This window comes from Copadichromis virginalis, linkage group LG20 (genome assembly GCF_057382275.1).
Source record: "Copadichromis virginalis isolate Kocher_CV1m ecotype Utaka linkage group LG20, C_Virginalis_male_GT1.1, whole genome shotgun sequence".
Taxonomy (NCBI): domain Eukaryota; kingdom Metazoa; phylum Chordata; class Actinopteri; order Cichliformes; family Cichlidae; genus Copadichromis; species Copadichromis virginalis.
Window position 1 is genome coordinate 10,681,748 of NC_140637.1, and position 27,915 is coordinate 10,709,662.

The window sequence follows — 27,915 nt, forward strand, 5'->3', positions numbered from 1 at the left end:
ATTTACAGTGACTGATGACAGCTATTAGTGCTGAGTGCTTTCGGGTTGTTGCGCATTGTTTGGGGTTGTATAGCTAAAAATTGGTAGTGATCATTGTCTTTCCTTAACATCCAAACTATCCACGCAAAGCCCAGGTACAAACGGCTTGACGTTTCTTCTTCGCTCGTTTTTTCTTTCCCACTGTCGCCAAGTGCTTGCTCATAACGAGTCGTCTAATAGTTGGGGTTTGCTGTGTTATTGTACGTTCTTTGCCTTACACAATAAAGCACCTTGAGGTGATTCGGTTCCATTTGATGCTTTATAAATACAATTGAATAAAATCAAAAGTAGCCATAAATGTGACAAGTTACATGGAACTATTTCTCAAGCCAGCTCCTGAATATAGAGAAAACCAAAGGGATCGGGTGCTGAGGCTGAGGTGGGTGGGGGAGGGCACTATTTGGAGGAGATGGAAGTTCTGGGCTGTGCAGCTTATAAGACAAACAGACGAGCCAATGTCGTGTTTTCACATACGCTGTTTCCCTGTATGTGTGTATATGGAAACAATGCCCCTGCTGTTTGCCCCCCACCACCTCTGTCACTGCTGCTGTAGTTGCTCTACACCTGTGCTTGGCAGAGCTCCCAGCATTTCCACCCCCTCCAGGAACAGACGTTACCTCAATCTAATCTACCCGCCACCCCCGCCTCCACAGACCTCAACCGCACACCCCAAATCCACTTTAGTTCTCAGTTTACACCCTGCACTAACTTTAAGCGCTGCAGTACAAAGAACAATACATATTCAAGAGCTGCACCATGGTCAGATAGTGCACATGTGGCCCCTTTGGGATGTCTTATCATTTCAAGATGGAAAAGAGGACAAAATCAAAGGTTTCTTTTAGCTACTTGCATCCCATCATGAGCCTCAAACCATAACCTCCCCCGTGCTCGCAGCTTGAGGATGAGGCGTGAGCAAGGGGTGCGTGAAGGCAGCTGTGGAGGAGAGCAGCCGGGCAAGTGGCACGTTTTTTAGGGGGTTCATAAGCTCACGAGAGCCATGGTGTTCTTGTGGTTTTGGAGTGGGGGAGCTTTGTGAAACCGGAGTCCCCTGAAGGCATAAAGAGGAGGGTGAGGGGAGGGTGACTGGGACACAGCCTTGACCAGCAGAAGCCCACCTCTTTTCCCGCAGTGTCAGCGTCACAGGTGTGTGAACAACAATGCATGTGTGTGTTTGTAGGAGGCCCATGTCTAATCAATGACACACTGTATTGTAATCGTCTATTGTGGGGACACAACTGGCGCGCAAATGTAAACACAATTAGGAATAAACTCTTGGGAATCAGGTACAGCCCTCGGGCTGGACTGGGATATGCAAGATGGAGTGGGAAGCAAGATGTAAAGCGCGGCAGCGACTTATCGTTTCTATAGCCGGTTCTCAACATTTTGTCACAGAAACAGTGCGCAACAAACAATGAAAGCAGGTCAGATAAAGCTCAACAGTGAATTCCACTCTGCAGCAGTTGCTAGGTAAAGGACTTTTCCTAATTCCCCATATTCATACTGGACTCCCTCACTCCCACTCCCACATACCCTCCTGAGACTGAAAACAAAGATTAAACCTTTTTTTTCCTTCATAACTTGACCACTGTCTATCTCCAGGGTTGGCAGGGTGCTGCATTTTTGGGATATTTCCCATAAATTATGATGGGTATCAGTAGGCCAGCTGTACTTTTGAATTCTGGTATTCTGAGTTGCTATTATGCTGATATGAATACATCTCTCTCCGCCTGTCACAATGATTCTGCTGCTGTATGTGGCAATGCACAGAACAAAGGTCGCCAAGTAAAGCGGCTCCCACTCCTCCTTGCGCCCATTCAGTGTGGCAAATAATTCTAAATCAATATTTCCATGCAAATGGTGCCATGCAGGCTGCTTGATAGCCAGGTAGGTAAAACTATAACCAACCCAATGATGCCTTCAAGTGGCCCCGGTAAAATGAGCTTCTTTTCCATGAAAACTGGATGGCTGATGGTTCATAATTTACTACAAGGCAAACAGAGCATGAAGAATTCTTTGGTCTACAAATGAGGAGATTTAAAGTTTAAAGTGTGTGTGTGTGTGTGTGTGTGTGTGTGTGTGTGTGTGTGTGTGTGTGTGTGTGTGTTTTAACAGAGCAAAAAAGTTTCAACACAGCATTTCTTAACACTACCTAAAGAATTGTTGATGCTCACAAAGCAGGGGATGAATATACAAAGTAGTCAAAGCTTTCCAGAGTGTCAAGAACTGGAGAACAAAAGTATAATTTAGAAATTTAAAGAGAGCCACACAGCAAAGAACAAGCCTGGCTGAGGTAGGAAGGGAAAGATTTCAAAAACTAGTGAGATGTTTCTCAAGACCAGCAACTAAAGAACAGCTGCAGAGACACGAGTGAATGACTTTGCCAATTCAGGCAAAGTAATACTCTCAAAGAAGATGATCACTAGAACCCTGCACAGGAATGGACTTTGAGGTTGTAGACCAAGAAGAACTGAAGTATGACTGAAGTATGCTGAGGTCTATTAGGATTATGTATACTGGAAGTGCCTCGTTTGTTGAGATGAGATGAAACTAGAGCTCTTGGGCCACAGAGATGCTGTTCATGCTTGGAGAAAGAAGGAAGAGGTGTACAACACCACCCTCACAGTGAAACACGGTGGTGGGAGTATTATGTTGTGGGGATGCGTCAGTGCATCTGGAACTGGGAATCTTGGTCATGACTGGTAAGGACTGGTCAGGAATCTTGGTGAAGACTCACTGAGATTTTGAATTTAAAAGAAAACCTCCAGCAGGCAGCAGCAATCCTGGGTCTGGGTCATCACTTTGTTTTCACTTACAAAACATACATCGCTCCTTGTGAAAAACTACATCCAGAAGACCAAAGTAAACGTTGCTGACTGGCCTGCACAAAGCCCTGACTCGAATCCCTTTGGAAATCTGTGAGATGAACTGAAGATCAAGATCCGTGCCTGAAGACCATCAAATCTGGAGAAGCTTGAGAGATTCGTCAAAGAACAAGGAGCTGGAATTGCTCAGCAGACATGTGTTTTTTTTTGTTGTTTTTTTTTAAAAAAAGCTGACTATTAGCATCTATTTTGACCCTGATAGGTTTGAGGAGTTTTGTGATTTATTTTTTTGTGTGTGTGCAAAGTAAAATAATGTAACTTTCAATAATGCAAACCTGGATGCTCTGTTTTTTTTTAACAGCATTAGGAAATCTTAAAAAAATTATTACTAATGTAATTTTCATTGGAGGGTAATAGTTCTGTCCTCTAACCCTCCTCTCTCCCAGAGGCTAACAGTGCTTTGCCCTTTTAGTGCAATTTGAGGTTGATTGCACACAGAAATATTTCAGGTTTTCTCTGGAAACTTGCACCAGGCTGTACTAACTGTGATAAGCTCTTCGAGATGTTCGTGATGGTTTGTTTGTAATTATGAAATGTCCAACAGTCCCTAAGTGCCTCACCACCCCACTGCCATTCACTCCCACCTCTGGAAACGCTAAACACACCATGCACGCACACTCACACAAACACACATTCCATCGGGCGGAGTCCGTGACGTGTCGTGCTGTTTGTGAATGAGCTGCAGCGAGCTGTGCTCACCTCTCAGAGTCCCAGCCAAGCCCAGCAGCGGAGAGAGGAAGGAAAAGTTTTTCCAAATGGATTTCTTTGGTGGAATCAAACGTTATTTGTTTTCATACGTACTTCTCAGTGGCATATTTATTACAATACAAACTAAAGAAGGTGAGTGACTTTTTTTTTTTAAGCAAATCATTTAAAAACCTGGTTGCATTAAATCTGTCCGTGAGATTTTGCTTAAGGAAAGCACGCGTGCCATGCGGGACACCAACTTAAAAGTTGTTGTTTTAACAACCAGGAAATATTCTTCAAGCTTTATGACAGTCCTGCACTGCTCTGTCTCTTTCTTTATTTCAATGTTTTATTTGGATAAAAAAAAGAACTTCGCGGAGTTTGGTTTGATTATTAACCATCAGCAATGCTGAGACTTCGTGTGCGCTGCAGTAAACCACGTCGCACCAGCAGGTGAAATCTGCCACAATTTGAGTGATTTCCCCCCCCTCCCACTCCTCTATATTAAAAGAGGAATAATAGATTTCAACACGCTGACTCGAGTATATCAAAGTTTGCTGGCATGTGGCAAATGAAACGTCTAATATTCATGCAGCAAGCTGCCGCTCTTATTTAACTAAAATCTGATCGCTTCTTTAGTCTAAGAGCAAAACTCCAACTTATTCATGGCTTCTTATTTACAGATATCTCTTCTGAGGAATCAAAAGTCTAATATTTTTACTTATTTCAAACCAAACAAAATGTTTTCTGGATAAATATATATTTTAAAATAGGTGCATTCTCACTTACTGAAATTGTTCTCGTGTCTCCACAGAAATGCTTTTGGACATGAGGGCGTCAGGAGATGAACTGGGCTGGCTGACTTGGCCCTTAGATCAGGGAGAGAAGACCGGGGTGAGTAAAGCTCTGCTTCTGGTTTCTCCTCCAGCTCCCACGTTTCCTGTTGGAATTTGCCTTAAAGACAAATCAGCGTGGAGAAAATGCACGGAAAGGCTCCAGCTGAATGTAGACCCTCCAATTTGATGACATTTGACTATTTGACTCCTGTGGTTAGATGTGGAGCGGCTGCTGTGTGTGTATGTTTAGTTTTTTTTTTTTTTTTTTAATGAAAATCAGTTAACCTTATATGCGATAGAGTAGCAGGATCCTATCAGGAACTGCATCCAAGCATGTCTGGACTATACCAAAAGCTTAGGCAGACAGAATAGCTGCTAGCGCTCAACTGGGAATACTTGCGGCTTCTTGTGGTTTGAAGGCTTCAGCTCCAGAATTGTATGTCAGAGAGCAATTAACTTTTAAAGTTTGCAGCATGTGGTGCCTCTCTATTTTTTTTTTTTTTTTTTTTTTTTTTTTTTTGGAGAGGATGGGTTTAGGATGGAGGGGAAAACGTAAACGTCTACATTTAGTGCAGTGCCCGGCACATTATTACACCAGTGTACTAGAAACATATAATGCCTTCCGATTGGGCTGCAGTTTCACAGTAATTGACCAGTCAGGCTCATGCAAATTCACAGCAAATGGCTTCATTTCATGTACTGATGAGTCAAAGGCATGTGCAAGCGTGTTTGTGATGGCTCACCCAAATTTCTTGAAGAGAAAAAAGAAGAAGAAAAGAAATAAAACCTTTACATAAGTTTCACTTTTTCATTAATCAGCCTCAGGTGTTTTAAGGGCCCCTTGTAAAAATTGTGAAAAATGTTCACCAGCTGTTTTATAGATGTGTGGGTTCTGCTGCTGCACATTTAGTTTATATGCACAGTCACACAATCGGCCAGCTAAGCACATTTTTTTTATTTTTTAATTAATAGGACAGGGGCTACATGCAGAGACTAAACCACAGCCTCTGTCTCCGTGGGGCCAGTTGTTTCTCAGGAGCCAAGGTTTTGTTAAAACTTGCTGTGACTTTTTTTTCCACCAGAAATATTTGTGGCACCATTTAATATGCAAGCAGCAAAGCTATTTGGGGAACATGCCAACAAGTAGCCAGAGGGGGGAGGAAAAAAAAAGAAAGAATTGGAAATAATTTGGTATCTTTGCAATGTCAGAAATGCTCATGCTCATCAGCCCCTGAGGTTTGCTGTATTGTTATGCTGCTCGTAAAGTGCAGTTTTCCATGTCCCAGAAATGTGTTATTGCTGTGAAGCTGTAAAAATATTCACAGGGAGTAATTAGCAATTTGTGGAGCATGGCTTCCCTGACACACACTCATACCGTTCATACAGTAGTACAATAGCTGAACCCTTATGAGGAGTGCAATAGAGCCTTTTTCCTTTGCTGTCTTGGTAGTTTTGGTTTGCACATGCTTATGGGCTGCCCAGGGCTCGGTGTTCGTACCTCTTAACCTTTTTCGCTTGTTTGTGTGTGTGTGCTCTTATTCTTTAGTGGGAGGTTGTCCAGAGGACTCTAAATGGCTCTCAGTTCTACACGTACTCCATCTGCAACGTGGAGGAGCGTGAGCAGGACAACTGGCTGCGCACCACCTTCATCCAGCGGCATCCATTGGCCTCGCGGGTTTTTGTGGAACTTAAGTTTATCGTACGCGACTGCAACTCTTTCGACGGAGCCTCGTTAGTATGCAAGGAAACCTTCAACCTCTATACGTCTGAATCGGATGCAGATGTGGGCACCACCTTCCGCAAGAGCCAGTTTAAGAAGGTGGCCACCATAGCTCCGGATGAGATCACCGGCAAAAATGAAATGCACATCAACACAGAGACGCGAGTGGTGGACGGGCTGTCTCGAAAAGGTTTCTACTTGGCCTTTCAAGACATCGGAGCCTGCATCGCTCTTCTCTCCGTCAGGGTCTTCTACAAAACCTGCCCGGGCACCGTACAGAATCTCGCCACGTTCCCTGAGACGGTGGCCGGAGGTGAGAACCAGCCACTTACGAAAGTGAGCGGGGTATGCGTGGATAACGCAGCCAGTGAGGAGTCACCTCGCATCTACTGCACCGAGGAAGGGAAGTGGGCGGTGCAGGTCGGACAGTGCCAGTGCAAACCGGGCTACGAAGAGGTCAAAGACGCATGTCAAGGTGAGCACATGCGATTGAGTCTCTGGAATTCTCAAAGTCTTTCTGTCTACAGGCGCTTCATCTGGGTGTAAACCAGGATTTGCTTCCCAGGAGAGTGTGCTTTTTAAAGCACCCATCCAGCATTAGTCACTATTTACCTTTATTTTAATTGCCACGGGGTGTAAAACAGGCCTGGATGGCAGAGTGTGGATCTTCATGATGGGTATTATTATTGTAACTCAGTGGAATTCTGCCTTTGGCTAACATGGTTCTTTTTTTGCAATGGAAGGAATGTTGAGGCCTACTTGTACATGCCCTGGCATTATCCCTGACCTTGAACTGATACCTGTAAAATTAGGAAAAGTGTTTTTGGGTTTCACTATGACTAACATGTGCAGTTCTAAGGAAAGAGTCATGTGAAGCACTTTAAAGCCTTTGTGATATGGAGGCTTAAGTTGGGAGACGAGGTTTCGAGTCAGGTTGTACTTGACGTATTAATTTTTCATCTCTGGTGAATCTCATTTGGTAACAAAAAATATTTGAAAACATATCTTTTAAATAAAGAAACCTTTGGGTTGGAGTCACGCTCAGCTTTCAAATCACATATTTTAAAGTCTTGCTCAAGCACATGGCCCTTTCATGGTTCAGGGCTTACAGCATGTTGCATCAGGTTGATTTCCTGCCACCTCATTATCACCTGCTCTTGTTATCTTTTGAGTGTGATATGTCGTCCAGTGATACATCTGTCCCTTTGCCTTTGTAGTTGTGGTGCAGTTGTGCCTAAAGTCCTGCAAAAGAAGGGTTTTATTATTGCGGTGAGGGCTGTCAGAGTGACTGAAAGTGATCAAAGAAGCTGGGAGGCTACTGTACTGTGATGGATTAGCATCTTTAAAGATGGTTTGGGGAGGGGGGGGGAAGTGGGAGGCGGCAGGAGGAAGCTTTTTGAGCCTCACTCACTTTGTTCATATAGAGCGTCACAGAGTGCTGAAGCCCTCCTCTTATGTGTGAACGGGCAAGTTGGCTGCATGTCGCCCTGTCTGCATCCATGTCTTGATCCTCCTCCCTCTGTTGTCACAGATTTACTGAGCTTCCACTGTGGGGTGTGTGTGTGTCTGACTTGAGCAGTGTATATGAACATATTGCACAGCCCGGCATGCAAGGACCTGTTCAGATCCGTTTCCATAACTGAACACCTGAAGACTCGGGAGCCTCATTCTCTGCTGCTCGTGACACTTGCTCGTACCCACCCACATGCCTGACCTGAATCACTCGTATACGGGTATGAATACCTCTAATAGACATCTGAAAGACATTTTGGGGGGCAGCGGTTGTAAATCCACCTGTGGCTCTGTAACAGATCTACTTTCCCATTTAGTTCCCCCACCAGTGGCAAAGAGCTGTTTTAAAAGCGATTACGTTTTCTGTCAGTAGATCATTTTTAGCTGCAGGAAAGTGGCAGGTAAGATGATTAGGGAGGAGAAGCAGGAAGGAATGAGCGAGAGAGAGGGGTCATGCAAAAGCGAGAAGCTGTGTTTAGAGGAGGGGGCGTGATTTATTTATTTTTTTAAATGGAGAGAGGAGAGGAATGTAAAGGTAGGAGAACAATGGAGTGCTGTGTTTCCCACTGCATGGCCGGTGGAGCACACCTCCACCTCCTCTCCCTCGTGGTTGATACATTCCTGATCGGTTTGCTGAGGAGGAGCCTTCCAGCATTACTCCAGACCTGTGGAATTCCCAGGAGGGGGAAGAGCAGCTCCGGGTCGAGCCCTCACATAAAGATGACTAAACAAAGAACCCCCCCCCCCCCCCCCCCCCAGGGGGAAAAAAACTACCAGGATGAAGTTAAATGAGAGGCCTAAGATGCATGAGGGCAGTTGCAGATGAAGGTGGAAATGAATCACAGAGCTGCAGTGTGGGCCAAGATGAATGGTTCAGAGAGCTTAAAGTGGAATATCCTACCGACGCACAGTTAATCATTCTCCCCGCTTCTTTCCTGTGTGGAGCGCTGTTACGGGAGAAACCACAAAACTTCAATTGTGGCGCTTTTTCGTACTTGGGTTGAAAGTTTCCATGTTCGGCGATGTGTTCACTCACTTTTATGACTCCTCGCTCTTCCCGTGGGACCTATTAAATAGAAACCTGTGACTTCATCTGGTTTTTGTCTCCCGTCTCTTCATCACAGCTCCTCACTGTGGTACTTTTTTGGCTTGGAGATCACTCTCTGTCAAACTGTACCGCAGGGATCTTTTTCCCCCTTTTCTTTTCTCCCCCCCCCCCCCCTTTTTTTTTTTTAAACCTCTGAGTTTTTGTTGTTGTTGTTTTTTCTTTTTTCTATTTGGTGTGTGGCGCTGTTCTCTTGGTGGCCGTCGATGCTCATCGTAACGACAGAACCGAGCAAACAGACCCTGAAGATAAAACGCATCGCTTCCTGCACTGCACTGAGTGTTTAGAGCAGTTATTGTAAACGTTTTTATGAACTGGTTGTAAATCATATGAGTCAGCAAGGCTGACAAGACGGGTTTTTTTGGGGGGGTGGTTTTTAAAATTGGGACACTTTTAGATACTTTACAAGTGTATATTTTGTAAAAAAAAAATAAAAAATAAAATCTTTTTACATTTTTTTTAAATTAAGCTTTTTATTTAATACTTAAAAATTTTCAAAAAAATTGTATTTAAAAACCCCACTTAATCTAAACTGTAAATAGAGCACCGAGGAAGCTTTCTTTGATTGTTTCCCTTCACCATCTGCTATGGATCAGGATGCTGTGGAAATAAACTTTGCTTTTTTTTTATTCTGTGGGGGGGGGAATCACAACTTTCTTTCAATTACCTGGTCAGTCTTTTAAACCTCAACACTTTCCCCTTGTGACTCACTTTTGACACTGACAGTTTTCCTCTGCAGCCGATCACGCCCTTCCTTACCCACAGTCCTCCCTGGCACAATGCAATGGCATACCCGTTGCACCTCCTCAAAGGATCACAGCTGGTCCTCTGGTTTTTGTGTCTAAGTGCCCTGGTCCACACCTCCTCGGTCGCTCTAAAGCCTCAACAAATAAGGCCTAATCCCATGTTATGGTTTACAGAAGACGCTATAGAAAAAGACACGCAGTGTGGAATATTTGGACTGCTGAGGGCACTTTCGGTGGAACAACTGTTTCCCCGAGTTCCAGTAAAGTTCCGACTCCTCTCTCCACAAAGGTTCCAGTAAACCATTTTCTCCCCCCTCCTGATGTCTGTGTCCGTGTTTCCGAGCTCGTCCTCAGCTGATGTAACAAACAGTTGGTGACTGTTGTAATTGTGACTGCATGCTGTGGTGAGTGATTTGTATGGGTAGTAATTGACTTGGGTGTGTTTAGTCTTTTTAAGCAGAGTAACTACTGGTTCTGCTTGCTTTTTTGCCTTTGTGCAATCTCTCTTTTTGCCGTCCTCTGCCCCCTCTCTCCCAAAATCCTCCCTGTCCCTGAAGAGTCTTTCTATTTTAGCCTCAATTTTCCGCCCTCTCATCTCGTATTTATTTAATAGTTTCTTATCTCAGCGGATTATTTGCATCGTCATTTCATCGCAATTTACTCCCGAAACGCGCTCTGTTGCAGAAGCTGCCCCAAGTACAATAAACTTGCAGACAAACAAAGTCTTTCCTCCACGTCTTGTGTTCATGTCTCCTGTGAAATCACTGAGTGGCTGTTATTACTGGCCGGGGTTCAGGTCATGAATATGACACCAATAGAGTTTAAACATCCCGTTTCACACGGCTATGATGGGACTATTTAGACTGTGTACAATTCTCATCTCAGCCCTTGATAAATACATTTCTCCGCAAGTGGCTCGTAAAGATAAATAGAAGCTAAATTAGAACAAGTCTGCCAATGGGAGAGTTTTTAGTGGACGGGGAGAGGAAAAAACAACTGGCTTCATGTAATGGTTAAGCCATAAACATTTGATGGAAGTAAATTATTTAAAAACAAAATACTTGATCTAGCATTTGCAATCTAAAATGTCAGAGATCGACACTTCAGTAGATGTAAATCTTTTAATCTGGTTGCGCTGAGAGCCAGCTGGTTCCTCATGGTGATTGCAGACTTATTAAAACAAAGGTGTTGTGTAGTTTCACTCAATCTGATGGTGACTGTGCAAAGACGTGAACACGGCACCACTCCTCAAGATGACAGGGATTTCATTTAGCTGGCTTAAAGTGGATTTTACACAATGGAATCATCTCACTCCTGCAGGATAATCCCCACACTGAAATTTTCTGCTCTACCAAACTCCTTTAACCTTTGATCCCTGTGGCTGATCTCCAAAATAGGGAAAAAAAGGGGGGAAATTGCTTAAGTCACAAACTCGTTGGACAATGCTGTTCATTTAGATGCACAGTCTAGATATAACCTTGGCTATAAACCCACTGTGATTACACTGATTTACTTTGGATTTCTCAGATCTTACGCCAAGCTAACGTCTGCCTAGCGGGCTGAACTTGAGTGAGCTGGTTAGGTAATGGGGGTGGGGGTGGACTTTCAAGTGGTGTCATGCACAGTCTTGTTGGGCCACGCTTTTAGTGAGCAGAACACTGGCAGTTAATTCAAACAAGATGACAGAAAATGTAGCACAAGTTTTTAATGTGGACTGCAGCTAATCCTACTACTGTGGTTTAAAAAGTGTGACTGGTGTTGCGGTCGAGCCGTGGGGCACTTCATGATTTTATTTAAAAAAAAAATGTATATACTTTAAAAAAAAAAAAAAAAAAAAAAAATCTGTGGTGAATACCTAACCCTACAGTGGCCCTGAGAGGTCAAACCAATTGCAACTCAAGAAAACACCAGCAAATAGAAAAACACAATGGAAGTTAAATAAAACTCAACAGTGTTTTTGCGGAGACATTAACGTGACAGAACAGTTGCGTCTAACCTTGTGAGGGCGAAAAAGTTGCAGGTAATGCATGTTTTAATTCATATAATGCCGTAGATGCATGTTTGCTATTAGCCATTTCCTGTTAGCTTACTTCCACAGCTGTTCCATCACATTATTTTCTCCCCCTAAAATTTGGGAGTTTTTCTGCACAGCCTTTTTTCTATTTCCGTTGAGTTTTATTCAACTTCCGTTGTATTTTGTGTACTTTGTGCAGCTTTTTTTTTTTTTCTTGGTTGGTCTTTTCTTAATTTGCAGTGTGTTTGAACTCTCAAGGCCAGCATACAGTACTAACCACTTAAAACACTTGCTGAAAATTCAGTGAGTTCTAATGATTTTAATTGTAGGCAGACCTCCTGCCTCCGAAACATTTAGAAGATGTGCACTGTAACAATATGGCAGCCACATTAAGGTTTAGCTAGGCGAAAAATGCAGTTGTAGTCACTTGAGCTGCAGAATTAAAGACCAAAGTCTCTCACATTGTCCAAGTTAAATGAAGGAGTTAGTAGGCAGTGGACCAAACAACTGTGAGGCACATGAGGGGGAAGCCCACTTTTTGAAACCTAAAAAATGTATAGCTTTGCATCTACAGTGTAATTAGCACAAATGGTTTCCATGCGTATTTTATTATTTATAATTAAATAATTATATGAACATTGAGGCACTGAGAACAGTGCTAGTTTTTGGATGTTCAGCAATCCTCATGTCATGGAAAACCAAAACAATGAGTGAAAAACGGGGGGGAAAAGGTTCTTTTGAACTAACGGGAAGTGTTTACTTTTCGTGTTCGTCATGACAAACAAGTGTTTTTGATTTACATGTAGTGCTGTGAATGTATTTTTAAAAAATTGATTAGTGCAGCTTTAATCGGAGTCCTCAACATTCTGACCAACACAACCAGTTTGTTTTTGCAGTCGCCTTATTTAGTTTCCAAATGTCCCTTGGCCCAAACAACTGACCCTTAGCAATTTTTAGCTTTTTAGTGTGCGTGTTGGTTGTGGTGGGGAAGTTGGGACATATTTCCTCTTGGTGACATTCCTGAGCCTGCAGGCTGTGTGTGTGTGTATGTGAAGCGCATTGTATTGTACTGCTGGTGTGTGAGGTCAGCACTTTCCTTCCCCCATGTCAGTCAGTCACCCCCACCTCCCCCAAGCACAACACACCACCCACCCACCCTTCACTGCTAACAGGACGAGCCCACAGCGGAAACCGGAGGTCACCTAATCCCTTGGTGACTCCCCAACCCGTTGGCTCAGGGCTTTCCATTGTCGGTCGATGCCGAGCGGCCTTGCTCAGCCGCTTTCCATTTCGTTGTCCTCCCTGATAACCTTTATTGTTTATTGGTGCATTTCGGTCTCATTTTGGCCACTTCCCCTAGCCAGGAAGCAGACAGTGATCAGCATCCAGCGTGTTACCTGTTGGCTTGTTGTGGTGTAGTAAAACGGGTGTCGCGTTTGCCACCTGGTCATCTGGCTCTACCAAGCAGCTTTGCGGAAAACCACTGGAAGCTGTCTCTGTTGGCTCACCTCAACCAGTACTGGTTTCTTCGATGCATCTGCAAAACCTTAGAAACGCTGAGCACATTTCGTGTCTGCTTGACTCGACCTTTCTCTCCCAGTTTTCCTCCTCCTGTCAGTGAATCTGGGTGGACAAAGGGAGTGAGAGGCGAAAGCAGATCGGGGAATTTATTGTGTTTGTTAGCAACCCCAGATGAAAGCCTGAGAGCAATTGTAAAACAGATGTAATGCCCTTACAGCTGCTCCATTGGTCAGCTAATCCCTTTGACTAATGCTTCTCTACCCACCCACCCCCAACATGCACACGTGCACACTCTGCTCTCAGCCCTTACACCTTTACTGCCTTCTGCTGCTCTCCCCTCCTTTACCTCAGTGACCCCCCCACCCCAGCTCATATTACCATTTCACCTCCTTCAACACAGACCCCCATTGTTCCACTACCTCCGAGTACCCCAAAATGCTAATGGCGTGTTGTCACCCTACATACAAACAAAATGACATGACATATTGCAATTACAGGTTTGTCCCAAGGTGGAGAAAACCAGGGGGATGGGGAGTGTAATAAGAAGACAAGGGTACAGGCAAATGCCTTTAGTTATACTCGGGGAGCCATTCTGATTAAGATCTAGACATTGCATTTCTTGGTTGGTATTATTTTTGCAAGATGTTTTTTCTTTTCTGTTCACTGGCTGTAGTTCTGAATTTATCCTTTCTGTCTCCCTCCTCCTCACTGCGAGCATGTGTTTGTTTTACTTGGCCACTGACTCCCTGTAAGCCATGCACAGTTTAACTCACAATTGCCCTGAGGCAGACATGACCTTACTACCTTTAAAAAGCCCTGCACTGGCTTCAATTGTTGGGGGACCAGAGGGGTTTCCCCTTACCATGTGCTGCCCGAGTCCTGAGGGCCGATTCCTGTTGTTGAGCCACCATGTTACCCATTCATCCATCTTTCCGACCGTGCATTCATCATTTCGGCGCCTCCATCCATCTTAACTTCAGCTGACAAGCCTTATGGGGTGGCCATCGGAGGCTCCCACTCCAGAGCCACTCAGGCTCCCAGCAATGTAGCGGGCCCCTGCACTCACTCTCAATAAACAAACACAGAGCCACTCGAGGCACACGGGGCCTCTCAAATGACAAACAGTTCCTTTCTTTGTAGCTACAGGGAGGGGAAAAATGGCCAGTCTAACTTTGTGAAATGTTTCAACTCTGAAGAAGCTGGCTGAGAGACATTTGTATACACGATCATTCATCTAAGGAGCCCCCCCTCTCTTTGTGGGTTTAGTGCCTCTGTTCGTGTTGGGTCAACACATTCTGGCTTCCTTTTGGGTTATTATTCTGTCTCAGGTCTCTGGTAGCCACAGCGGCAGTTCTTCTCCTGGTCACGCTCCCCTTATGCTTCCATGCTTTGATTGGCTGCTTTAGGAAGGAAGTCTGCGTCAGTCTCACACTTCCTGTTTCCTGTTGTGTCCAGCAACAATCCAAAGCCCCTCTCTCCACCTTCTCCGTGGAACAAGGAAGTTGTCTTTCACCGGACTTTTCTCCTTTGTCGAGGAATCCTCTCATCAAATACCTCAGCAGAGAATCATCTACTTTCATTTACCGTCAGTGACTCAAATGTTCATGATACACAAACTCCTTGACCTTTTTTTGTTACAGCGGAGACCTGGGCTGAAAATGAATCTGCTCTCAAGGCGCTCTGGTACAGGCCTCCTGTTGGGTGGTGTGCGCTGGAATGCATCTTGATTATAGAGGGGACTCGCAGAGTAAGGCCATCATCTCCGCAGGCCTGACCACGATGCATTGCAGCCGGCACTGTAGCGCCAAAAAGAGGCTAGTCCTCCTCTTTTCAGTTGCCATGTGGCATTCCGGCTATTCCCATCTGCAGCGCTTGGTTGTTTGTATGTTTTCTTTTTTTTCTTCTTTCAGCACTTGAATGGCATGGCATTCTCTTTGCCTGTTGGTCAGCGGTGAATAGCAATGTTAATGGGTTAGCTGGGAGGCTTTTTAGAGGCGACCGGGAGGAGAGAAAGGAGAGGAGGAAGGAATTTGGGGATTACGAGGAGGAGAGGTAGGGGTATGAATTGGGGTTTGAGGCAGCAGCTGTTCCCCCTTCTCAATGAGCGAGTTCACCCATCCCCGTCTCCTTTCTTTCTCCCCTCTTTTCTTCAGTCCTCAGCAGGATACAGTATTTCTTCTGTCCCCTTCACACCACCTCTCTCCTGCCTCTCCTGTCCTCTTGCCTCGTCTGCGTTAATGAGTAGCAGTAGCTGTTGGTGAAACAGCTGGCTGAGACAGAAACGAGGCGCTGTCTTGAGGGAGGATTGAGTAACGCGTAAGCCTGTTGGCCAAACTTAAAAAACAAAACAAAACAAAATACCTCAAGCTGAGCTTTTTCTGTCTTCTAATCCTTATATAACACACACACCCGTTCACAGCAGCGCAGCTCCCAACCCGCAAAGATCGAGGAAAAAAACAAGCGAAGCTGGAGTGAAATGTACGGTTTATTGAGGAAATCCCCTTGATATATCTTAAACAGAGCCACAGCCATGTGCTGTCTGTGTGTGTGTGTGTGGGCACTTGTAGGTTGCAGATAAACTTTGACTCATTTCGACCTCAGTGAAAGAATTCTGCGTGAATCTGATTTTTATCGTCATCCTCGGCTCTCCTTTATAAGTCGCCCCTGTTGGAACACCTACATTTTGCCTTTGATTTGAATGTTTTGTTGCTTTTCCTCTGTCAGCGGCGTTAACCACAGTCTTTGAATATCATGAAAGGTTCTTACATTGTCTGATCTCTATTTCTAGCACCTCTTTTGAATTTTTTTTTTTTATCACTTGAACCTTTACAAGTGAGAAAATGTAAAGGTCTGTCATTACTCATTAGCTATTTACTCCAGAAATACAACTTGGAACAAAGGCAGAGATGTCTTATTTTGTGTTTCTGTGTGTGTGTGTGTGTGTGTGTGTGTGTGTGTGTGTGTGTAGTTGAACTGACTTAGCAGAGGGATGTGAACAGGTGACAGGCAGTAGACATAATCCCTGTTCTGATGTCAGCTTGTCCCATGTGTCCAAGGCTGTGCTTTGCATACATGTATGTGTTTTCTGTGCATGTGTTCGGTGCACACATGAATGCGTGTGTGGATGAATGTGCAACGGCGTGAGGACACGAGCGGCAGCAGGCGTTGGAATGCTCTCGCGGAGTTAATGGGGAGCCATCTCGTTTTCACTCCCCTTTATGGCACGCTCTCTCTGAGATTTCACACCACATTAAGTTCGTATTTCACCGCGGCTACGCACAGCTGGACCCCTACCTGCGTCTCTTTATTCAGAGTTGGACGTGTGAAATCGGGTGTCATCTTATCTGAGCGATACAGTTTCAAAGATCTGCATGTGGTTCTGTAAAAGGAAAAAAAAATAGAGATGATGGATTGTCAGGCGCACGCGGATGCAGTTTTGGGCTGATTCTTGGTGTTTTTAATGAAAGCTGTTGCTTCCATTCCTCTCTCCCGTTGCAGCACTGACAACCTAAGTATCGTCAAATGTGGCATAACTGGTTGTGCTTTGAGAGACGGTGAGAAGCCAACAGTGGAGTGAGGGAGGAGGCGTTAGTAGTTGAAGAAGTAAAGGGCAGGAGTGCAGGCTGGGTTGGGCTCATCTGAGTATTTTAATAAGTAGAGCCAGCACCATGCAAACTCTTGCACATGTTTTCCCTACAAAATATCTTTCACTTGGAGGTGGCTGAGGCTGAGGAGGTAGAACAGGCCATCTGCTAATTGGAAGGTTTGATCAATCCCTGTCTGCAACCAGCCAATTACTGAGCCCTGTATAAATGTGACTTTTAGTCTTGACATGTCAACTTAGCCTGATTGTGTTGCACATGAGGTCAAAAGTTCACAGCATTGTTGCTCTATTGACGGGTGTAGAAAGGTCTGGAGAAACTAGCTTTGCATTGTCATTTGGGATGCTGCCTGAAGTCATTTGTTGTTCTGCTGCTTATGCAAATGTCGTCTTTGTCTCTGCAGAATGTCGGCCTGGCTCTTTCAAAGCGGAGGCATCGAGTGACGCGTGCGAGCCATGTCCTGCCAACACCGATACGCTGGAACATGGTGCTGTGCTTTGTCCCTGCAAGGATGGCTTCTTCCGGGCCCCAACCGACCCCACTACTGGACCCTGCTCAGGTGAGACCCGTGGAAGAAAAAAAAGAAACATTTGAAATGAGGATGTGTTTGCTACTCAGCCAGTGCAACCAGTGCCATTTCCACACGTGACCTTTCCAGTGTGTAATCAAAACAGACATTTTAAAAGTGACTGTGAATCCTTCAGGATGTGCAGGGGTGTGTTTATGGTTTTGAACTGGCAGCATGACTTTCAGCTGACACCGGACATGTTTAAAAGTTATTTTTATCAAACTTCTAAAAAAAAAAGAAGTATATTTCCAGTCATAGCTGAAAAAAAAAATCCCACACATCTGGCATCGTGTGCTTCTCTTCTTCGTTGCTCTTAATGCTGCGTGCATTTCAAACCTGTGCTCACCAGGCCCCCCCTCTGCACCACGAGATCTTTCGGCTGTCCGTCAGCCCTCCGTGGGAAGACTCATCCTCTCCTGGACCCCCCCTGAAGACACCGGAGGTCGTAATGACATCACCTACAGCGTGGAATGCCAGCGCTGCGATGGGGTTGTGTGTCAGCCCTGTGGGGAGAGAGTTCGCTATGAGCCGGGGAGCACGAAGCTGACTGAGGCCAGGGTGTCAGTGAGCGAGCTGGAAGCTCACCTCAACTACACCTTCATCGTGCAGGCGCACAGCGGCGTGTCGCAGTTGGCTAGTGAGGCTCAGCGGCCAGCATCCAGGAGCAATGTCACTATATTTCTGCACTACACAGGTGAGCACAGCTGATATGAAGCAGCAGTGTGGGGCTATCTGTGAGGTAGCGACAACTCCACAGGTTGAAAGATGAACTGTCGGATTTCAGCTCTAAAGTCTATTATTTTATCTATTGTTTCTTATATCCTCTCAGCTTTTCACATCACAAAAAACCCCTAATATTCTCTACCCTCTCCTTAGATCCCCCCCAAATTACCACAATGCGACTGGTGGGACGGACCTCCACCAGCCTGGCTCTTTCCTGGGATGTATCCCCTCGACCACGTGCCCAGCTTCACGTCCGGTATAAACTAACTTACCACAAGAAGGTGAGCATCTTTTGTTTTTCTCACCAGGAATGCCCTGAAATCAAACTTTGTCTTATGTATCATTTTGGTTTTGTGTCAGTGTATGTGTGTTTCGCATGTTGTTTAAATAACAGATCCACTGGATCTATTTTGAATATTCATAATTATATCACGAGGCATAAATTTTCAAAATCAGACATCGCCGTTTTGGCCATAAGCTTAAGCCACTAATATAAATGGCTGCAGGATCACGTCTTCTGCAGTAACACTGGCTGCTTAGATCACATTTCTTCCTCTGCCTCCCAGGATGACAACCTTGATAAGACTACCTACACCGTGCTCACGCTCGACAAGAACTCTGCGCAAATCAAAGATCTGGCCCCGGGTACGGCCTACCTGTTCATTGTGCAGGCCCTCGGCAGCGATGACAACTCCGAAGGCTCCAGAATGGAGGAGCATTTCGAGACCTTGACTGAAGGTACTTAGCAGAATCCCTCTACAAGTTTCACTAGTTTCATGCAGATGTGTGCGTCTAACCTTGTTTTCTCTTCCAGGAAGCCCGTCTCAGAACTACACTGTCTTATTAGTGGCGGCAATTGGGGTGGCGATGATGCTGATCGTAGTGTTCGCGTTCCTTTTCTTCCACAGACGGTCAGTAAACGTCCCGCTCTGCTTCCCTTCCCTCCACTCTCTGTCTGCTAATCGGTCAGAATAAGTCCTCCTCCACCAGCTTCCTCCCTCATTCTTCTGCTTTTCCTTTTTGAGGGGCCTCCAAATGGCCCCTGCATTCATCTCTCCTCACCTCTCACTTTTTCCCTTCCTTTAGCCAGCTTTCTCTTTCTATTTATCTGGATTTGTGTCCCAGCATTCACTGGCGAGGAATTTGCGTTGAATGTGCCTTGTCATTGCTCAATGGTGATATTCTAGTGAGTGTTGGGGGGGTAGTGGGGGGGCCCTTGAAAGGAAATTTGCCCAGAGTGGTACATTGTTGGTGATAAGAGGGGCTTGGTTCTTTCTGCACCAGGCCACGGGTACTTTGTCAAAGGTGACCTGGGTCTCTGCTGTAGCAGATTGTACTGTAGCCCACCTGTCTACCTCCCTCCCTCCCCTCCTGCTCGTCTGTCTTTCAGTCTTTAAATCAGCTTTGCAAACACAGCCTATCGACAGCCGCTATCAAAGGGCCACTTCTTTCTGAATGGATGCATTGCAGCAGTGAAAGCCTTAGAGCAAAAGAAAAATTGCTACAAAGGTTGCCATGTGCTCTTGATGTTAAAGGAAGGAAATAATAAAGAGATAAAGTAGGGCATTAATTTGCAGATGGATTTTTAAAAATTTATTTATTCCTTTTTTTTTTTTGTTTTGTTTTTAGAAAAAGGAACTCTCACACCAGGCAAGGACCAGAGGACACGTACTTCTCCACCCCAGGTAAAATTAAATAAAATTCTCCCACCTTTCTGTCTCATTTCAATGAATTGACTTGATTTATTTGTCGACCTACAATAACAGTGTTTGTTGTTGTTGTTGTCTCTTCCTTTGGTTGACAGAACAATTGAAGCCTCTGAAAACCTACGTGGATCCACACACATACGAGGACCCCAACGTGGCCGTCCTCAAGTTTGCCACCGAAATCCACCCCAGCCACATAACCAAACAGAAAGTCATCGGAGCTGGTGAGTGACAGCCCTGCTGAGACAGTCTGTTGTGGGTCTTAGCTCTGAGACGTTGAAAGATTTTTCCAATCCCCCAAATTCGCTGTTTACATTGTGCATTTTCCACAGCTTAGCAGGGTGACTGACGGTGGTTACTTCAGTGAGATTAACATCCGTCAGGCTCGCACAACAAGTTGAGACATTTTATTGTCTTGGCTGTGGCACCTTTTTTGTCGTGGCTCAAGTTGACAGCACACTTACACAAAAAAGGAACTGTTGCAAGAACGGTGTTTTGGAACGATATCAGAGCACCTTCCTGAGCGCTGTCGGCTTTTTTTTTTTTCTTTCTTTCCATTTTCTGCCCCACATGATGATACGTTTACTCAACTGCGACAAACTTTTACCCTGTAAGCAAACGGTCTTTTCCAACACCCGCTTCCCACGACCGCGTGCCCCCCACCCGTTCTCCTCTCGTGACAGCTGATTCCCATGCCCACCCCCCACCACCACCCTGAACTACAGGCTAATAAAACAACAACAGAGAATCAGGCTCTGAGAACACACCTCTATGAGAGAGCCCCGGGCAAAACAGCCGCGCAGACTTCCTCATTTTCAATCTGTAGCACAGCCAAACCCCTGTGGGTAAACTCTTGAGATGTATCAGATGCATGTTCCAATATTGGGCATCTAGTTTTCAACTCAAGTGTCTGAGTGATGGTGTTTTTTCTTTTTTTGTTGCAGGGGAGTTTGGTGAGGTGTACCGCGGTATTCTGAAAGCGCCGGGGAGGAAAGAGGTGGCAGTGGCTATCAAGACACTGAAGCCTGGCTACACCGAGAAACAGAGGCAGGACTTTCTGAGCGAGGCCTCCATCATGGGCCAGTTCTCCCACCAGAACATCATTCGCCTAGAGGGAGTGGTTACCAAATGTAAGGGTTTCTGTGAGTTTGGCCGCTTCTTTTCTAAGTTTTATATGTTTCAGTTGTTTTGGTGCAATGGAAAGATGTGTAATTTATTATTCTTGGTGGCTTCTTTGTGCAGTTAAACACGCCATGATCGTAACTGAATACATGGAGAATGGAGCTCTGGATAGGTACCTTAGGGTAAGTCCACAACATACAGTTTTTACTAATGCAACTATCTCTGTGAGTATAGCCACAAAGAAGCTGTTAAAAACACAAGAACGAGCTCTGAAGTTCAGAGTTTGATCCTTTTTCTTTTTTGTTTTTTAAGTTATTATAACTGTTTTGTTTCTTACACCAGGACCATGATGGTGAGATTTCTTCCTTCCAGCTGGTGGGCATGCTGCGTGGCATCGCTGCAGGCATGAAGTACCTCTCTGACATGAGCTACGTCCACCGAGACCTGGCTGCCCGCAACATCCTCGTCAACAACAACATGGAGTGCAAAGTGTCTGACTTCGGCCTGTCCCGGGTGCTGGAGGACGATCCTGAGGGGACGTACACCACAAGTGTGAGTAGATGTGGGCCTTCCTGAGAGCTTTTCTCCAGCCAGAATCATCTTACCACGTTTTAAAGATCTGTTTCTTACCGTTTTTTAACATTTTTTTTCTCACATAGGGAGGTAAAATTCCGATTCGCTGGACAGCTCCAGAGGCAATAGCATACAGGAAGTTCACCTCGGCTAGTGACGTGTGGAGTTTTGGCATAGTCATGTGGGAAGTTATGGCTTTTGGAGAAAGACCTTACTGGGACATGAGCAACCACGAGGTATGTGCCAGACAAGCAAACTTCATAGAATTAAAAAAAAAAAAAAGACCACAAAGTTTGAAGAACCCTGTCATTTTAAAGAGAAAAAACAAACAAAAAAAGGGCTAATGAGATCAACTGTTTCCAGGTGATGAAGGCCATCAATGAAGCTTTCAGGCTCCCGGCACCTATGGACTGTCCCTCAGCCGTTTATCAGTTGATGCTGCAGTGCTGGCTCCAGGATCGCGCCAAAAGGCCACGTTTCGGAGACATAGTGAGCCTGCTGGACAAGCTGCTGCGCAGCCCAGAGTCCCTGAAGACCATTGCAGACTTTGACCCACGGTAAGATTTATTTAAACACTAGGCAGAAGGCTTATAGTGCATATTTTTCTAGTGCTGACTCTACAGTGGCTGCCACTATCAGCAACCAGTTCTTGGAAAGAGCCCTTTAACCAAAACATTTGGCAATACAATAATAATATAAATTACTTTTTTTCCCTCCTTCGGTCTCATTTATGTAAACGTCCTTTGAGCTCTTTCAGCTTCCCTTCTGCTAGATGTTAGGACGGAGCCATGCGATGTGCATTGAAGACTATGCACATCATTATTAACAAGTCTGTCAGGGAAATGACTCAGTTTATTTAATAAATCAAGGCTTTTTTTTTTTTAAACAGTTTGACTGACGTCTGACTGGACTTTTGTCACAGGAGTTTTAAAACGTGACTAATTTGACTCGACGCTCAGCTCAGAGTTGGCCGTCTGACTTCAGACTCAACCTTTCCTAGCTTCAAAGGAGAGCTTTAGGCAGCAGCTCAACCATTAAGTTTAATTTTACAAAATTGCAGGATGTTTAGGGTCAACTGGGGCAGTGGCAGTGTTAAGATGTTATACTTAAAAACATCAGGACACACTGACACCTTTGCTGCTGGGCTAATGGAAGAATTATGCGTGCTAAAGATTTTTTTTGTTGTTTTTCGTTCTTTTGTTTTTGATGTTTTTTGTGTGTGAGAATACATACTTTCACCTTTGTGAAAACGCATTAGAGCCAGAAACGGTGAGAAAGGACAAAGGATGCCACGCTATCTTTCGCCCCAACTCCTCCGACTGGTTTTTATCACTGGTTTCCTGCACAGTAATTGCAGTTCAGTCATCAGCCTTTGTTGTGGGGAAAGCCTGCTGATTATTATCATTTGGATCCATTTTACTTTACCAGCGTATCCATCCGCTTGCCAAGCACCAGCGGCTCAGATGGCTCTCCCTTCAGGTCGGTGTCTGAATGGCTGGAGTCCATCAAGATGAGCCAGTACAGCGAGAACTTCACCTGCGCCGGGATTGTCACCATGGAACAAGTCCTGCAGATGAAAACTGAGTAAGTGTGACATGATATTAAAGTAGCAGTTATCTTATTTGCTCACAGGTTTTAAGATTGTAGATCCAAAAGTTGCACACTTGTTTTTCCTCCCAGCCCCTGACGGACTTCTCTCGGGCAGTTCATGTATCTGTTTTCCCAAAGATGTTAAGTTTTAACAGCCAGCAAAATAGTTTGCACTCAATATAATCGCCAGCCTCGGTTACAACTTAAGAAATGTTTGAGATGGAAAATTTAATCGAGGGAAGGAGAAGAAGTGGGGCTCATTTGTGGTTGGCTGACGGTGGTGGCTTGTGGTTACTGCAGTTCTTATTTTTCTTGCCCTCCTCCATCCTTTCTCTCCTCCCTCCCTGCACCCAATCACACCCGCTGCCCTGGACGGCACTTTTACTCGAGCCCCTAACAAACCGCCAGTTTTGCCCGTTTAGATCGAAGGCCTTTTGTGGCTTCTTCAACATTAAAGTAGGGGAAAGAGGGGGGGAGGAGGGAATAGGCTGTAGAGGAGCAGCAACTAGAGGAGATTACTGAATTGAAATGGATGTGATTTCTGGAGAGATTGAAGAGGTGCGCTCAGAAAGTACTCCCTGAACTCATCACAAGATGGTTGAGGCAATTAGATCTTCCCTGACTCCCCCGATTACAAAAGGGGTAATTTAATGAGATGAACTCAACGTTTCGGGAAGAAAGGCTTAGTGAAGCATATAGTATAAGGTTGCTTTAGCTCTATAACGAGGGCCAGAGCATTTTCTAACCACATGACCAACCAAAAATAAACCCCTCCACACCCCATTCTGCCACAACGTATATATGTAGGTCTTGATCTTGGGAAGATGGGCAGACTGTGAAGCAGAGACAAACCCTTTTGAAGTATTTGTCATACAGTATGGTGTGATTTCATGGCCCCATGTTTCCATCTCGGGGCATCTGGTAGCACTCTTGGAAAACCAGCAGTTATTTACAACGCGCCCTCTGCTTGCCAGACAACTGATTCATCGTCAGCAGAGAGAATCCTTGTTAAGTAATTAAGGCTGTAATTAAGGCTTTGACTTTAGGCTGCTGCTTTGCAGGGCTTTTGCAGGTTCGCGTCGTGCGCTCGTCGAGCCCCCTGTGATGTCCTTTTTATTTTTCTTATGAAAGATCAATCAAAGCCTTGGCAGACTGCACACTTGGAAAGCATCCCACGTAGGCATGAATCGGTTCAGCTCCGGGCTGGCATTTCATCACATCGAATGAGTCAGTGATTACTTCAAGGCTCGAGAGGCAGGAAGGATGTGCGTGAAAAGTGTTGGAATGTGGCCAGACTGTAAATCCATGTGGCGCTTCTCTTATATATCCTCCTCGTTGTGTGTGTGTCCTTTGCAGGGATATTAAGAACATTGGAGTGAGGCTGCCTGGACATTTGAAAAGAATTGCCTACAGCATCTTGGGCTTAAAGGACCAGACCAGCACACTGAGCGTGTTTGCAGTGTGATCCTTATAATGAAGGGAATTCAAATCAGGCACTGCAGCCGGCAGCCCTTTGAACTCTAAACGGAGCTGGAGCACTACTGCGGGGATGGCTTGGGATCATCAGAATCAAGAGGACTGTGCCATCCTTTCAGGCTGACTGAATAAGACAAGCTTACTGTACATTTTTTCTGATTTCTTATGTACAGGGAATGGAGCAAATACACACCGACAAATATATCAAGTAGACTGTGTATATTTGAATATCTATTTTTTTTACTATCCATAATTTCTGTACAGATGCAATTTTATCTTTCTTTTCTCTTTCTTTTCTTTTTTTCCATCTACGGTTCATAAAACGGTCTACTCCTTGGAATGCTTTACACAAATCGTACCCTGAGCTTGTTGTATCCAGTACCAAACAAACAAGCGAAGGAACAGTCAAGGTGTGATCAGCCTTTTTGTTGTGACTGTGGTCGGCAGTGATGTCACAAAATCTTCCTTTAATTGGCACCTTGCTCCATTTCCTGTTAGGCCGGTGAGGACGGAGCGCCGCAGTGGCTGAAATGAGCTTGAGCTGGCCCAGAGTTAAAGAGATGGTGTTGCCTGGGTGCATAAACACAGATGGACCTTGTGTTTTTACTGGCCGCCTCCTGGCTGTGTGCAGAAATTAAGCTATAATCTTATAAGTGATGTTTATATGAGAAGAAAAAGAGAGGACATATGTGAGGTACTCTATGTGTACAGAATCCCCCCCTCTCTTAGTTTATAGGAACGAAAACCTACAATGAAGCACTTGGATCGAAGAATCAAGAATTGCAGTAGTTTGCAATTCCACTCAAAAGTTTCTATTGGAATGCAGCACGTTTGTTTGTAGTGTGCCGGCAAACGAAGAGGGGGAAAAAGAAAAAAAACATACCCTGGGGGAAAAAATGGTGAGGATTAAATAATGAGTGGTTGTGGTTGAGACAATTTCACACTAAATAATAGTTTGGTTTGCAATTTCAATGTCTCCTTTAGTTTTGTAAAAGCTTTACAGACATTCGTTCATATTCTTGTTGGTTTGGGTAACACGTCGACTGGATGAAGCTCTATGAATAGACAGTTGCTTGATTTCCGACATTTAAAGACTTTATCTTTTTGTTAAAGTGCCTCTTTCTAGGAGTTTAGCGAGAGTTTGCTTCCGTCTATATAAAAGAAGCGGCTCTATAATGTAGTGGATAGTGGACAGTGTGCCCCAGTGCTTTAATTGATGACTGCAATGCGTTGTGTTACTGATGTACACCTTCCTTTACTTGAATTTTTAATGTATTTTCAAAGTGTATCTATGATTCTGTTGTAGCAGTTAGACACCCATCTTTGGAAAAGGGATTTTTTTTTATTACTGTGTTTTATTGATTGCAGTTACATTTTGTATAGTTTTCATGATTTCGCTATTTACCAACTACCAAACAGATTATTTTTCTAAGTTCATCACTTTCCAAAGCAGCATCTCCTACTTCTTTTGCTTTCTTCCTTCATCAAAGAGCAATTTCCTCCCTTTGTGCCTGTTGTTTTATACTGTATTTAATAGTGTATTTATTTTGAACTTGTATTTATTTATCCTGATAAACATTGAGCTGGGTTTATAATTGGAGCTTGCTCTCTTATTGTCAGTAATTTAAAAAAAAAAAAAAAAAAAAAAAAGGAAAAAAAAAAGCTGTAATGTCCCTTTTTTTTCATTCCTGGTTTCTTTTTACTGCCTTTGTTGCATTTGCGGAGCAATAAAGTCTCGAGTTTGGCAAAGCCCGTTGCATGATGGACATTAAAACAAGCAGAAGAATGTGTCTTTTAAAAGACGCCATGTTTTTACACCCACCTGGGTATGCTGATGCTATTGGGTGTTTTTAATTCTAGAGTTGGAAACTATAAAAAAAGTCCTCAACGAACTCTTTGGAAACAGATTACAAGGCTGCTCCTGAAAATGTTTTACAGGAGTTATATGAGCTAATCAACATTAAAAAAAATCTCACATTTAACTCTGATTCCTGCATTTATTAAAAACTTATTTTAATGGCATTTAATTACTTCTTGGGAAATGATCTGATGTGTAGTGCTGTGAAATTTTACAGTAATGAGAAAAGGAAAGTTTTCACTGGACTCTCTGCAGTCCTGTGAAAAACTAAGAACACCCTTACTTACTGCTTCCATACGAATTATGAGGGTAGGTAAAAGCCAGGTGTAACAAGTCGATGAGCTGATCATCAGCGAACACGGCATGGAGGAGTCCTGATCTCGGCTTGTTTTGAAGCCACAGGACATGACCAACTTGCAGTCATTGAGTCAACCATGAATTCCGCTGTGTATCAAAGTACTCTAGAGTCTGATATGAGGCCATCTGTGATGGCTAAAGCTTGGATTGAACTGGGTCAGGACGACGATCAGAACAGACTGACAGGAAAAAAACAAAAGTCCAGGTTTTGCAATTGTCTAAATTGCTGCAGTGGGAAAGGAGGTTATGAGAGCTGTGCTGAGAAAAATGCCCACAAAGAGGCTAAAGTCATATATAAAATGATCACATCAAGATATCGCTGCTCAATGTGGTTCTACAAGCTACTGAATCCTGGTGTGTGTATATGAGAACAAGGAAGGCAAATCTTACATCCTTATAGTATAGTCATGCATAAAAACCAGAATCAGTTTTAGCACCACAGAAAGTCTATCAGTCATTTTTTAAGCATGAGATACGAGACAAAAGTGCACAATTTCCCTCTGTTAGTTGTAGTGGAAGGTCGTTTCAGTTGATTACATGTTGGCCTTTTCCCATAATGTGGTCATTAAATTATCATTTTTACGTCACTACACTGAACTCGGTGACTGATAAAGGGGGAAAAAAACAAGACGTTCCAAGTTTAGCAAAGCTAATCTTAAAAAAAAGAACAAAAAACCCATAAAAACACCTGTTGAAAGGTCAGATTGTAGTTTCCACATTCTTGCAAATTCATGTGATGACAGATTACTATCATCTTCCAAATAAACTGATTCAGACAATCTGATTTAGCGGCTGGCAGGGTTGCAATCTCTGCGTCTGTCCGACTCCTCCTGGTTCTTGTCCCGTCCCGACAGCGTAACAAAGACTGTCGGGCTGGCGAAAAACAGGCTTAAAACAAAATGTGCTTACCAGAGAAGCTGAAAGGGTGACTATTAAGAGTGTCTTGTAATACAACAGAACACAGAAACAGCACCTACCTGTCACTGAAAGCAGCCACGCTTTTAATTGTCTTAATTTTAAGCCTTAATACAATATAAATGGGGGAGTAATAAGAAGTTTAAGCCATGACAAAGGACATTTGCTGTTCTTTTGTTTTTATCTAACCAGCCTGTAAACTGGTAAATTGGCCTTAAGTGTCCAGTTTAGGAGCTGCGGTTCTGCATTGTTTTCATTGTTCAATGCACCACAGGTTGCTGCTTGGTTCTTCCACACCTGTGATACTGCCTCTCTTGCTCTAGTGTCTGCACCATTAGCTAAACTAACCAAAAAACTATGCAA

The 27,915-nt window shown here is 44.2% G+C and overlaps 1 protein-coding gene across 2 annotated transcripts; it reads left to right on the forward strand.

The window, feature by feature from the left end:
* The first annotated feature begins 3,595 nt into the window (after nucleotides 1–3,595).
* On the forward strand, nucleotides 3,596–26,404 carry epha2b (eph receptor A2 b). 2 transcript variants are annotated; one of them, XM_085442929.1, is made up of 17 exons: nucleotides 3,596–3,761; nucleotides 4,423–4,502; nucleotides 5,991–6,639; nucleotides 17,068–17,223; nucleotides 17,582–17,926; nucleotides 18,109–18,236; nucleotides 18,522–18,693; nucleotides 18,770–18,866; nucleotides 19,585–19,640; nucleotides 19,760–19,885; nucleotides 20,606–20,803; nucleotides 20,904–20,965; nucleotides 21,126–21,335; nucleotides 21,443–21,592; nucleotides 21,720–21,913; nucleotides 22,785–22,940; nucleotides 24,303–26,404. In XM_085442929.1, the coding sequence occupies exons 1-17, from the start codon at nucleotides 3,596–3,598 to the stop codon at nucleotides 24,409–24,411; spliced, it is 3,054 nt and encodes a 1,017-aa protein (XP_085299055.1). In that variant the 3' UTR covers nucleotides 24,412–26,404. The 2 variants fall into 2 exon arrangements, with proteins under 2 accessions (XP_085299055.1, XP_085299056.1); XM_085442930.1 differs by having other exon boundaries at nucleotides 3,632–3,761; nucleotides 20,606–20,791.
* Nucleotides 26,405–27,915: the final 1,511 nt, after the last annotated feature.

Excerpts from the sequence above, each read along its gene's own strand:
- epha2b (XM_085442929.1), top strand. The coding sequence starts at position 3,596 with ATGAGCTGCAGCGAGCTGTGCTCACCTCTCAGAGTCCCAGCCAAGCCC. Across the intron at positions 3,762-4,422 it reads TACAATACAAACTAAAGAAG|AAATGCTTTTGGACATGAGG; the intron begins GTGAGTGACTTT and ends GTGTCTCCACAG. Across the intron at positions 21,593-21,719 it reads GGGACATGAGCAACCACGAG|GTGATGAAGGCCATCAATGA; the intron begins GTATGTGCCAGA and ends AACTGTTTCCAG.